The sequence below is a fragment of the Eleutherodactylus coqui genome, chromosome 5 (assembly GCF_035609145.1).
Source record: "Eleutherodactylus coqui strain aEleCoq1 chromosome 5, aEleCoq1.hap1, whole genome shotgun sequence".
Classification (NCBI taxonomy): Eukaryota; Metazoa; Chordata; class Amphibia; order Anura; family Eleutherodactylidae; genus Eleutherodactylus; species Eleutherodactylus coqui.
In genome coordinates, this window is record NC_089841.1 from 219,922,755 (window position 1) to 219,936,469 (window position 13,715).

The 13,715-nt window shown below is 42.1% G+C and overlaps 1 protein-coding gene across 1 annotated transcript in view; it reads right to left on the reverse strand.

Annotated features, from left to right (window-relative positions):
* The window catches only part of GLDC (glycine decarboxylase), a 40,175-nt gene that overhangs the window by 20,729 nt on the left and 5,731 nt on the right, over positions 1-13,715 (reverse strand). Inside the window, exons 3-8 of the mRNA XM_066604255.1 lie at positions 10,194-10,329; positions 5,447-5,611; positions 4,956-5,033; positions 4,164-4,311; positions 2,521-2,717; positions 1,450-1,546 (exon numbers count right to left, since the gene is read on the reverse strand). Coding sequence (XP_066460352.1) covers positions 1,450-1,546; positions 2,521-2,717; positions 4,164-4,311; positions 4,956-5,033; positions 5,447-5,611; positions 10,194-10,329 — 821 coding nt within the window. The remainder of the gene's footprint in view (positions 1-1,449; positions 1,547-2,520; positions 2,718-4,163; positions 4,312-4,955; positions 5,034-5,446; positions 5,612-10,193; positions 10,330-13,715) is intronic.

Below are 13,715 nucleotides of genomic sequence, written 5' to 3' on the forward strand. Positions count from 1 at the left end.
AAGAAGATCAGATTAAAATCAGGGCAAGCATTTAGCAAGTGATAAATTACAAGATAATTCCATGATTATAGTTATTAGACAGGTTATTCAGACAGACAATCATGGCTGAGCTGAGTGTACTTGTCTAAATGCTGCGGCCAGCAGAGCTGGCTTTTCAATGCTATACTTGTAATTCCCATAGGAAGTTAGGTTTCCACTACACTGAAATTTCAGGAACATTGTAGCTAGATGTAGCACACCATTTCCATAACTCCCATTCACTTCCATTGGAATTGTAGAAACAGAGGCCAAAGTTGGCTGCTTCCATAATCCCAGCCACCTGTAGCATACAGACTGATATTACCCATCTTGGCCATGATCAACAAATGTAATTACCACCTTAAAAGTTGCATTCTAATAACATGCCTGCAGCAAAGCAAAGCCCTACGGCTTTTGGCCTTGTTAATCTAGTATAGTTTGTTATTTTATTTAAATCAAAAATTAGGCACTTTTTTTTGTACCTCATACCATACTTATTAAAAAAATAAATAAATGACCCAATATGGGATTGACAAGGCAACTGTTGGGTGGATTCAGAACTGGCTGAGTGATCGTACTCAAAGAGTGGTCATAAATGGCTGCACATGCAAGTGGAAGAAGGTCTCAAGTGGGGTACCATAAGGCTCTGTACTAGGCCCAGTGGTGTTCAACCTTTTTATAAAATGATCTGGAGGAAGGAATTGAGGGGAACTAATTAACTAACAGAATGGTATTTAACAAGGAGAGATGCAAAAATCCTACACATGGGCAAGAGAAAAAAAAAAAAAAAAAGGAGGAATTGGGCTAAGCAGCAGCACATGTGAAAAAGACTTGGGTATGCTAATAGATCATCAACTAAAGATGAGTCAACAATGTGATGCAGCAGCAAAAGGCAAACACAATTCTGGAATGTATTAAGAGAAGCATAGACTAGATCACGTGAGGCCATTGTTCCCCTCTACTCTTCCTTAGTCAGACCTCATCTGGAATACTATGTCCAGTTCTGGGCCCCCCACTTTAAAAAGGACAGACAAACTAGAGCAAGTTCAGAGAAGAGTTATGAAGACCGGTTAAAGGATCTGGGAATGTTTAGCTTGCAAAAAAGAAGGCTAAGAGGAGACTTAATAGCTGAAGGGTTGTCACAGTGCAGAGGGATCAGCCCTATTCTCATTTGTACAATGAAAGACTAGAAGCAATGGGATGAAACTGAAAGGGAGGAGACAGATTAGCTATTAGACAGTGAGCATGATGAATGAGTGGAACAGGATACAATGGGAGGTGGAGAGTTCTTCAATGGAAGAACAAAGGCTGGACAGACATCTGTCTGGGATGATTTAGTGATCCTGCACTGAGCAGGGGGTTGGACCCGATGACCCTGGAGGTCCCTTCCAACGCAACCATTCTAGGATTCTATGATACTTTGAAGACTACCTGTGCAGTACATATGTTGCTTGTGGCTTTATCCCTTCTGATGTGCTGTTCTCTGGTTTGTAGAGCAAGGCGGTAAACTTCCTTTCCAGCAGCATCTCTAAAAGCGAAGTTGCACAAAGCTAAGTTTAGTACCTTCTAATAACAGACATAATTGAATGCTTAGGATTGGACTTTGATAAAGCAAAGCATCATTGCTGGAAAAGCAAGAAGTCTCCACTCTTGTCCCTGGATACAAGCGAGGTTAAATAATCTTAAAATCCCTACAAGAAGTAATATCAGTATGAACAGGGTCAGCCTTTGGTTAGATAGCACTTTGTGTGGAATTCTCTTTTGACACCTTTCCCCTGTTGGCTGTGGCATCTAAGGAATCAATCAGCAAATCCGGGGTTTCTCAGATGATTGCTGTTCTAGCAGAAGCCTGGCTGTCAATCACTGCTGGACTACCGCTATTGACCAGTTTCATTCTGAAGTTTACAGGTACATTTCCTGATCTCTAGAAGTATTAGCATCCTAAAGGCTCATTTAGACAACGATTATCACTCAAAAGCCATCTTTTGAGTGATAATCGTTGTGTGTAATGCTTAACTAGAGCCAGCTGTCTCCTTTTCCCAGCGTTTTATGCCGAGTAACTCCCTCCCTTTCCCTTATCCAGCTTCCCGTAGGATCTGCAGAAAAATGGAGTATGCTGCAATTTTTTCCCATGCGTGCAATCCGCACGCTGGGGGGGAGATAAATTATATATATTACACAAAAAAAAATAAAAAGAAATTACTTGCACACCACACATCTGCATGCTCTAAATTGTTTTGCGGATGCTAATGCACCCCTATGGGCACCTACAGCTGCAGATCACTCATGCAGGTTCTAAAATTAAAATCCGCCCATGGACATTGGGCTTTAGGGCTTATTCAGACGACCGTATATCGGCTGGGTTTTCCCACCGAGCCGATATACGGTGTCCTTGTCTGCTGTAGTAGTGGGCCCAAACATGGTTTCAATTTAAAAAAAATAAAAATAAAGTCACTGTCAGAACTTTTATACTAAATTAGATTTTGCTTACAGAACACTTACCTAGTCACCCCAACCATTCTACCAGGCATCATCCGGACCAGGTTTTCTTTCACAGCAAAGAAGGCTGCATGAGGTCCCCCATAGCCCAATGGTACACCAAATCTCTGAGAACTGCCAAGAGCGATGTCTACGCCAAAGTCACCAGGTGGCCTCAAGATACACAGCGCCAAGAGATCAGTAGCACAGCATGCAAGAGTCTGTTGTGAATTAGAGAGAGTGGGGGGGGGGGGGGGGGAAGAGAGAGAAACAATTAGAATAGGGCTAGAAAGGAAGTTATAAAAAGAATATATGTCCCCCAAATCTGTATGTAGCTGATTTGAGAGACAACATTACATTAGGTTATTGGCATCTCAATCCTGGATTAGGCATTACATCTCATTGGAGGAGGGAAGAGAAAAAAAAATATATAAATAAATTAGTGCTCCTCATTGCAGGGACCGCAATGAAAATCTGCCCGTGGACAGGCAGCCTAATTTGTGTGCACTGGAGTGGTGCCCAAGCCAGCACAACACTTTCATGTAAAGTTTTCTATCATATTATATTGAGATTTGCACCCCATTTCTCCTAAATAAATAAAAAAACAAAAATAAAAAACACCTTATGACAGTTGTCTAAGGCCATCCACCTGAATTTCTACAAATGAGCATGCTTAGCAGTATTTCAAAGATTGACAAGCTTAGGACATCTAATCTTTACCCCAGTAATGCCACTGAAACACTGACTTTTGGATGGCGTTTGCATAGACCCCATTCCTTTTGTGGCTTGGTTCATGGGATTGTCTTGACAAAACAGCGACAGCTGTCAAATATAGCGTGTACTATATGAGCAATATGTAATTGTAACAAGCAATATTTTATTCTGGTTTGAACACTACATAACATCATTTCCCCTTCTTTTCCTTTTACTCCGAGATAAGGACCCAGTCAGATACAGCCGGGTTGCCCATGAACAAGTTACCAGAAAACACATGAAAAGGCTGTAGCTGTTTATTTGTAGCAAGGCGTATGCGTCACATGATTTGTCTGCTGCACTGCATACAGAGAGGGAGAAAGTCAGCTCAGTTGCAGTCACAGCAGGTTCTTCCCCATTTCAACTGGTGGTGTTAATCACATCACCTCAATTTCCCAGGAGACAGCATTTCTATCCTCTCATTCGGTCACCTGAGACCCATAGGTCATTAGCCCATTTTTAAACTGGCCTTCCAGAATACATGTGGAAGGTAACCAGGAAACCCTACAGGTTCTGCCGGATCACAAGAGAGTGTGCAACCCTACAATGATCTCAAATCAAATTTCTAATACAAGACCACAGAACAGGTAGAGTAAGCCATCGGCTGCCACCATTTACCCTCTTAATTAAGAAACTCCTGCCCAGAACAGCAACGGATTACAGCCACTAGGAAACCAACTAAAAAAAAACCACTCAGCTTTGCACTTCTGCATTAATTTTTTTTTTTATCCCCCCCCCCCCCCCCCTTAAAATTTGTTTAGTTATAAACACACTATAATTATATATGAGACACAGCCTAAAGATGTTAGTCTGGGTGCATCCTTTTAAGGTATGGAGTTTCTCCCCACCCACTTCCCCTCTTTGTGTATTAAACTTGGAAAGCTAGGAGGGCATACTGACACAATTCCCCTTACCCCATTTTGGTGAGCTCTGTCAACCAGCTGGGTGAAGTCTTCAATCTTTCCATCGGTGTCTGGATACTGAAATAGCACACCACTGACATCTTTTCCACTGAAGTCCATCTCATGTGGCAACATGAGCTCTGTAGTGACACCAATATAGCTAAAAACGAGATTGTAACTGTCAGTTATGGAGACGCAATGTTGGGAAAAGTAGTAAGAGCGCGGATGACACCCCATCGGGTAAAGTCACAGCCTCCAGCAGCCAATCACCATCTGTGGGCATCACCTGGCTGTCAAGCCGGCTAACCCTCGTCTCCACCCATACTTCCAGTGGAGACAAGATGGACCAGTAGTAACACTGTGCAAATAAGAGACCTTCCAATACTTTGAGAACGTCAAGTGATACAAAATTTCAACAGTGATAACTACTGTAACAAAACAAGCCAATATACTGCTGTTACTTTGCTTTAGAGCATACTTATTTTATGTGACTCCAGAATAAACTGCGGGGTGTACATGAGGAACACAATTTCTAGCTATTTTTTTATGACTTGTATCATGCATTTTTCAACAGTTTTCCCACCTCCATAGGCTCTCTTTAGTTTGTAGTGGTCATAGTTGGTGGGTAGAAATGGACATTGGGTATATCCATTGTGTAGTACGCTCTCATAATAAAATGAATAGCATGGATACAGTCAAAGAAAGATTCCCTTTTACAGCAGAGTTATTGAACAACAGATTCTGTGAACTTGTGTATAACAGACAGGAGAAAAAAAAAAAAAAAAAAAAAAAAAAACAACTTACTTGGCTCTTGTCTGCACCACAGCTATGGTCTGAGGATGGCATCTACGGTCCACATAGAATTTCCTCCTCTTGTTTTGCCTAAATGATGCATGCAGAAAATAATGCTCAGTAACAATATTGGCACGAAGGGTCCTTTTAGACGAACCGTTTCTCATTTGAACGAATGAGTGATGTCACCGCTACCTCATTCGCTCTTGTGCAGCCTGTTTAGCCATGGAAATGCATTGTTGGCTCGTTCAAAATGAGAATCGTTCAGTGCCTAAATAAGTGAATAAAGGGACTCCATGAGGGCTGTTTAAACGGAATGATAATCGAACGAGCCAACGTTGGTCTTTCTGCTGCATAAGAGGGACGAACTAAAAGGGAATGATTTTCGTTAGCCCGCATTCGGCCAAACAAATATCGTTCCCCTTCGCTTGTTTGAAGGGCTCATTAGTGCTGCAAATGTCCACAGAAGTGAATAGCTGGAGATAAACAGTGAGGCTTCTGACCTGTGACATAATTGCATTGCTTCACCCGCAGCCGTTCCTTCATCCAGTAAGGATGCATTGGCCACATCCATCCCAGTGATATCACACACCATGGTCTGGTAATTCAGCAAGCTCTCAAGTCTGCCCTGGGAAACTTCTGGTTGATATGGTGTATACTGTGTTACCCTATGAAGGAAGAGGAGGATAAAAGTAGAAGTCAGATGTTTCTAGTTGAACATTTTTCATTCTGTACACATTTTAAGCAAGGTTTAGCTATGTAGTCAGGTTTTTAGACGGTTTACATCCAGGACAAAAAGGAGACCCCTGCTGTGTCGAAAAGTCTTGTTTATATGATCAAAGTTCCCATTACTAGTAGAAAGAAGCAAGTGGCAGCATAAATAGGTGCAAAGTAGTTTTATTCCTCCATGCCAAGAATATAGCTACGTTTCGACCACGCAGGGTCTTTGTCAAGCCCTACTTGGTCGTACCGGAGCTTTTTTTATTCTTAGTATAGAGAAACAAAACTACTTTACTACTTTGCACCAGTTTATGCTACCACTTGCTTCTTTCTCATATGGATTTGACTTTGGAATAATGGTTCAAGTTCCAATTGTGGAATCTGCACGATTCCAGTCCCACCCGTGTTGGTTGAAACGGTGTGATGCTGGTAAGCTTCTTTAATTCAAAGTTCATTCCTTTCATTCTTGCTCAAGCAGCTATAAGATAGTTCGGGACTAGAGATGAGCGAGCATACTCGATAAGGCAAACTACTCGAGCGAGTAGTGCCTTATTCGAGTACCTGTGAGGTAAGCAGGGGGAGTGGGATCTCCCCTCCATTTCTCCCCGCTCTCCCCCGCCGCTCCCCGCCGGCAACCGAATCTTTAAAGACAAGCGGGCAGATACTCGAATAAGGCACTACTCGTTTGAGTACTTTGCCTTATCGAGTATGCTCGCTCATCTCTATTCAGGACCGATGACAGCACTTTCCTGTACAAATGGCACCGGCTCCTGGAGATTTGGCAATATTGTTAAATGTAAACTATTCCCAACTGTCTAACTTAGTATATAAGTAGACTCAAGTCTTGATTTAGAACATGAAGGGCAGTGAGGAAACAGAGTTAACCAACTATCGGTAGAACAAAGCCGTGGATATTTTGATCCCCCAGAGCCATTGTCATTAGTTTTCTTTTCACGTTGCTGGAATTTGTTGTCTCAGTTTCCAAGGAGACCAGATTCCAATTGGCATTTTTTGGAGTAGCAGCTAACAAAGCCTCAGTTCTCAGTGTTAACACTTTACTAGTGTTCTGTGCCTCGGTTGAAGGCATGTTAGTCATTTATTCTATTTTTTTACATGGAGAAGAACTTTTCAAATGCTTGCTAATAACACTTCTGAAAAACTCATTTCCCAAAAGCACTTCTGTTTCAAAAACTTTTTTTTTTTTAACTTTAAATATCTTGCAAAAAAGGAAAGTCTTCACCACATTAATCCCCATTTCCAGCACATTGCTAAGAAGATTTAAAAATTACACGGAAAAGTTAAAGCTGAAAACAAGTTTAACAAGATTACTTCAAAAGCAAATAATTTCCAATTTAACTAATGACATGCCGGTTTTATACAATTCTACATCAGGTTAGAATCACTCATCATTTACAAACAAGCTCATCCCGGTCATTGACTGTACAAATGCATCTTCTGCTGGATCCTGTAAGGTCTATCAGAGGAAATAGTCATTAACTGGATTCACAGGATGGTACAAATTTTAAATTCAGTCCTTGCAGTTCATGGGAATTCAATGGCTAAGGACATGACCACTGTGACTAAGCACTTGCCTTAGCAGTACCAGTATGAAGGCCAGCAATTGGCCACAGTAGTAATGTGAATGGATGGCACTTGATCAGGCTGCCCAGACATAGACAGAGGCCAGAGGAGACTGGAACACATTAATATGCCAAGTATAGGTCAGAGCAGTCCATGCTAAACAACCCTTCTTAAGAGGGGGACCAGTCATGGGATATTCATATCTCTTTAAGCTGCAGCCCTGCCATCTATCCCTGTCCCCACCACCGCATATACTGCCACCGCTGTGATGCATTTTACTACTTACAGTAGTTGTGGTCATAATCACTAAGGAATTTCTGGGAGTAGGTACTAAATGAGTTACTATGGCTGCCTGGGGCCAAAGCCATGCCTCTCAAAAGCAGCACAAGGAGGACAGGACAGAACAGCGTGGTACGGGAGGACAAAGTAGGGTTTAGAAAAAAAAAAAATAATAATTTATAGTCTACTGTGCTTGCAGTAGAGAATAGTGCAGGCACAGCTGGAGCTCCCTCTTCTGCTATGACATAAGATGAATATCGAGTTCCCTAGTAGCATCTTAACCTAGCTGCATAGCAGAAGATGGGTTTTGAATGAAAACAAGAACAAGTCATAGATTAGGGTAATAAAAACTTATTGCAAGATTGCTTAGGATTGCCCATTCTGTACAGTAAAGTCTGTCATTTAATTTTATTTTTTTAGAGAGTTTTGAACCCAGTTAAAGCTCTTTCTGCAGGGTTTATAAAGACATTGGAAAAGGCCATCAAGCATCACTTTTCTAGTTTTCTAATGATTTGCTTGCTCACTAATAAATCCCTACTCGTATGTTCACCCATGGCAGCAGTGTCTACTTCATACAAAAATATTCATTTAATGCTTTTCTGTGTCATTTACATGATTACCACTTACTTCCAACAGGGGGCAATACTCATGTCACAGAACCACATACCAGCAATAATTAACAGTGCTATATTTAAAAAACACGCACTTATTGGATATGCATTAAAAACACCCGACATAGATTGACATAGAATATCAAAATGTATCAAGTTAGTCTTAAAAAAGTTAGGGCAATAGTGGAGGAGGAGTGTCAATGAGTCAGGGAGTACTTCCTTTAATTTACACACTGTAGTCTCACTGGTAGCTAAACGTATTCCTGCAAATAGTGTAGTGGCGATTGTGGATGAAAGTGGGAGATGGGGACAGACATGGGTAAATCTGACCCTATAAACCCTCTGATAAATGTATCTCTGCACAAACACATCTACTGAGAAAGGGAGAAATGCATCAGGGAGTGTGCAGGGGTCATTAGGAGACTACCAGTAAAGGAATTAACCGCTGATAGCGAGCACCCTGCTGTATTCATTCTAGTTATAAGAATAGGGGAATGTACTCCCTGATGTATTGACTCTCGTATTCCTACAGTATTGCCCCAATTAACAGACCTAAGCTGATACATTATTATATATCGATTTAGGTTCTTAAGCCCCCCAAAAAACAGAAAGCTGCCATATATACTAACTGATACAAAAGGGTAGGTATAAATGCCACATCCCAAACATAGGAGCAATTTGCACAGGGGCAAGGCACTAGACAGCCACTCACACGCCTTGAGGTGGAAGGCTGCTTAGTACTATTCTTGCACACAAAAATAAATAAATACACAAAAAAAAAAAACCACCACAGATTGAGGATGTCAGGCCACATGGTACGTTTAGTGCACCATGCAGGCTTGCAACCTGTTAACGCCATGTTTCAATCCAGAGGGCTGCCCTGCACCTTGTAGGTGAGCCACACTGGCAACCTGGGCAAACATAACATTTAAATTTGCGAGGTATTTGTTGTGTATTTTGGAAAAAAAATATTAAGCTCACAACCCAACGTCAAGGGTTTACTTGTGAGTCTCTACACTAACATTATTCAAAAAACAGAAAAAGTAAAACATAGGTTTTTAACGCATGTCCAATAAATGTGTGTCTTATAGGGGGTTAATTATTGTATCGATTTAACTCATTCACATGGTCGTTATCTGCCAGAATTAGTTTTATTTTCAGTGTAGCCAAGGGAACTTTGCTGCTATGTGCAGTTGCCATGTCCGTTGTTATGGAGACTATACAATAATTGTAAAGTTAGAAGGGCAACCAGGGAAGTTTCCTTTTTTTTAGTTTCTCAGTCTACAGACAATCTTCAAAATATTTACTTTTCAGACAACTGGTAAAAGGTATTTTAGAGTATTGTTCTTCTTGCAGTTCCACATGCTTTGTAAAAGGTCTATTTACATTGGACGAGTGTCGGGTAAACGATGCCCGACGCTCGTCCCTGTATCCCTGCGCTCCTGCATGGGAGCTAGCACAGCTGGCTCGCATGTGGAGCGGCCAGCAGGAGGATGGGACAATGCAGGAGATTTCTCTCCTCTCGCTCCCCCGCCCCTCTCCATTCACATAACAGGCGCCGTTTGCTATGGAACGGCGGCTGTTTAAACTGCACGATTAGCGTCATTGCTCATCTTTTAGCAGCCCAAAAGATGAGCAATGACTCATCATGCAGTTTAAACAGCCCCCGTTCCATAGCGAACGGTGCCTGTGTTATGTGAATGGAGAGGGTCGGGGGGAGCGAGAGGAGAGAAATCTCCTGCACTGCCCCCCTGCTGGCTGCTCCGCGTGTGAGCCTGCTGTGCTAGCTCCGGTGTAGGAGCACGGGGATACAGGGACGAGTCTCGGGCATAGTTTGCCCGACACTCATCCAAAGTAAATGGGCCTTAAGGTCTCTCTAAATAATGTATCCAAGAGTGCTGGTGCTTCATGTAGTTGACTGCATACACTACAGGATGTAGCTGATGTAGACGTCTTGTGGAAGCCAGCCACAAGGTGTCAGCAGAGTCAATACAGATGGAAGGAAAGACATTCATTACTCATAACTGTCACATGACAGAACGAGGGAGAACATACTTACCAGCCAGCATTTTCCAGCAGATTTCTCAGGATGGCTTGGGGCACTGAGCAATTATAGTACCCCATGCCAACATAGGACCTCCAGATTTTGTTTTTTGATGCAATGTTATGTAGTGTTTCAAGAATGTCATTTTCACCTGGATATAAACAGAGAAGAACAGGTCAAGCTATGCACTATATACCATTTCTTCTAAAAGACACTTGAAAATTACACTTGACAAGCACACATACATTATTCAGATCAGTGCGGCTGCAGGGGGGGCGGGGGAGGGAGCAGGTTTTCGAAATATAGAATATTGCATAAGCAGCTCGCATGATAATGTTCTCTCTAAGAGGACAAAAAAAGTGACAGGAATAAACACAGAAGATAAAACTAGATATACTTAGTCCAATGTCAACATGTGCTGATTGCCCCAACACAGTTTGAACTCTTGTCACTTTGCTCTGAAGGGAAGTGCATAGTGGTCAAGTACAAGTGCATCAAGTGTTTGGAGTCTACAAGTCTGAGCCAAAAACGCATAGCTTAAATTATCAGAATAGATTAATTTGGTGAAAGCAAGAGAAGGGGAGATCTCCATCTTTGGGTGCCTTCACACTGGCAATGAAATTGTACGATTTCCCAGTGCTGCTAGAAATTGCAAAATTATGAAGCCAATGGTCCCATTCACACGTACGATGTTTTAACGCTTGTGATGCAGCACGAAAACAAAAATCGCAGCATGCCCTACCTTTTTTGCGATCTCGCCCATTGTTTCCAATGGAGCACGATCGCTGAAGGAATCCCCTGCAACAGTGGATCCTGATATATTGTCCTGTCATTCAATGAATGGCTGAGCGCTACTTCTGATTGGCTGAGCACTGTAACCAATCAGAGACAGCGCTTTCAGGAGGCAGGGATTTTTCAATCCCCAGACAGAAGAGAAGCAGTGGCAGAGGATCGTGAGCACCTCCCATTGATTTCAATGGGACTGGCGCTGCTGCCGCTGGCCCCATTAAAATAAATGAGAAGATCATCTCCTGCCGTGGCTGTGACAGTCACAGCAGGAGATTCCTTCAGCCCTGCTAGGATGGCAGGCCGTTTCCCTGTGGACACGCCACACCTCTAGGGCTTCAGAAAGATTGCAAAAGCGATAGCGGGGCATCAATCACATTCCGATATCACTCTCGCCAGTTTGCAGGAGCCCTTAAAAAGGACCCTCTGGTTTCAGGACAAGATTCTATCTTAGGACAAGAGGGGGATTATATTACCTGTAGTTCTTCTCTGCCGCCCCTCTGATCCATCAGTTCAGTACCCAGTTGCTGGCTGTCCAAGCTAGCTGCAGCAATTTTCTAACTAGCTAATTCCCACGTCCATGATGGACCAGTGCTGATCACGTGACCAACTCTGGCCAATCAGACAGAAGGTATAACACAACCAATGCACTGTGGGGAATAAGTAGTCTGAAAATTGTGCCGTCCATTTTGAACAGATGAAAACAGGACTTGGAAATTGGTGGGTTGGCAAAGAACGACTGCAGGTAATAAACCCACCACTGGTCCCAGGGCAGAATTTTGTCCCGAAACGAGAAAGGGTCACTTTAACCTTTAACGCTTTTTTATTGTCTAGAAAGCTACAGGTGAGACATTTAACTATTTGAACACTGTAAATTTACCACGGAAATCTGTATTACTCAACTGTTAATTACTACATTAGATGTTTCATTGCCACACTTTAGCAGGGTCACCTTATCTTCTCCCTTATAACCTGATTACAGTTTGCGTTACGAAAAAAAAAAAAAGAAAAAAAAAGGGAGCTCATGGGGCTGTACTTCAACGTAGAAAAACAAAGGTAATGCCTACAGCAAGTAATTATATAGTCCATGTTAACCCTTTCCAATCCACTGTCTGACCTCTGAAGACATTATGATTTAAGGCTGTACAGCTCCGATGTTGAAAGACGTCCGTCGGGGTTCTCTTACTGTATATTGCCAGCCTCTCTGCTGTCGGAGCCTATCCAACGTGTCACCTCATGCAGTACTAGCTGAAGCCAGCATATGGTGCCGTTGTGTAACAGCAGAAGAAGAGTAAGCCCCCTAGGAAAATCAGGATACAAATTGGATTGGAAAGGGTTAAAAGAGGAAATTAAAGGAGGATAAAGATTTCCTCCTCAGATGCAAGACTGACAGCAATGGAGAATCAGAAATCAAACGATAATTTGCACTTGGCCGCACTACAATGCAATAGGGTTTCCGATTTCCATATACACATGCAAAAGTTGGACACTCAGAAAGGCAGATAGAAAGAAAATTGATGCTTTTGAACTATGGTCCTGGAGAAGACTACAGTGTATACCATGGTCCGCAACAAGATGGTCCTAGAGCACATCAAACCAAGGATGTTCCTAGAGGGCAAAAATCACCAAACAGCAGTCAGACTTTGGACATGTCATGCAAGCCAATTCTCTGGAAACATTGATGCTCAGCACAGTTAATGGGTCACGAAGAAGGACGCCAAAGAACGCGCCAGCTGAATGCAGTCAAAGGTGGATACAAACATTAAGGACTGAAAGAAGCCGTCAAGGATTCGAAAGCATGGAGAACAATGATCCATAAAGAGACCAAAAGGCAGCCTACACTGCACAGATAATGATCATCATTTACATACACAAGCTCTGCCCAGGGGATCATTTTCTTATAGGCCCCATTCACACGTCAGCATTTTGCATCAGTATTGGAGAGCCAAAACCAGGAGTGAAGCCTTTAGAGGAAAAGTAGAATGGAAAGATTTGCAACCCTTTCATATGTTGGACTCCTGGCTTTAGCTTCCAAATACTGATGCAAAATACAGTCATGTGAATGGGGCCAATAAGAAAATGGTACCCTGAGCAGATCTTGTGTGCGTGTATTCACACTGAACAATTATCACTCAAATCCATTCGTTTGAACAAATTATGAGCCATAATAGTTACAATCACACATAGAAAGTTTTACTCGATTCCAATAACTCCCTCTAGGCACTTGATCTCCTCTTGACAAGAGCTGTATATTCAGTGGTTGGTCCTACCGTGTATCCCTGAAAATAATACGGTGTCATATTAATTTTTGTTCAAAAAGGTGTAACTTTTTTACATGTATAGCTGCCTGGACACTATTTAAATTGACTTTTTTAATTAACTGTTAGCAGGGCTTAATTTTGAAGTAGGGCTTATATTTCAAGCATCCGCAAAAAGCCTGAAAAATCATGCTAGGTCTTATTTTCGGGGTATGTCTTCTTTTCAGGGAAACATTACTGACAGCCATTTATGTATACAGTTATTCACAGATCTGCCCACTGCACCTCTAATCCCAGAATGAGTATAGATATAAAATGGGTAAAATACAAGTTTAATTTTTTAACGAACAGCTAATTTTGCATTTTAGGAGGGGAACACACACACACCTTATGACTGTCAATGGTGGTGGTGGGGGTAGGAAGTTATAGCACTAGGAAATGGAGAGATTAAAGACATACACCTTTAAAACTGGTTGGTCATTAAAGGGGTTCT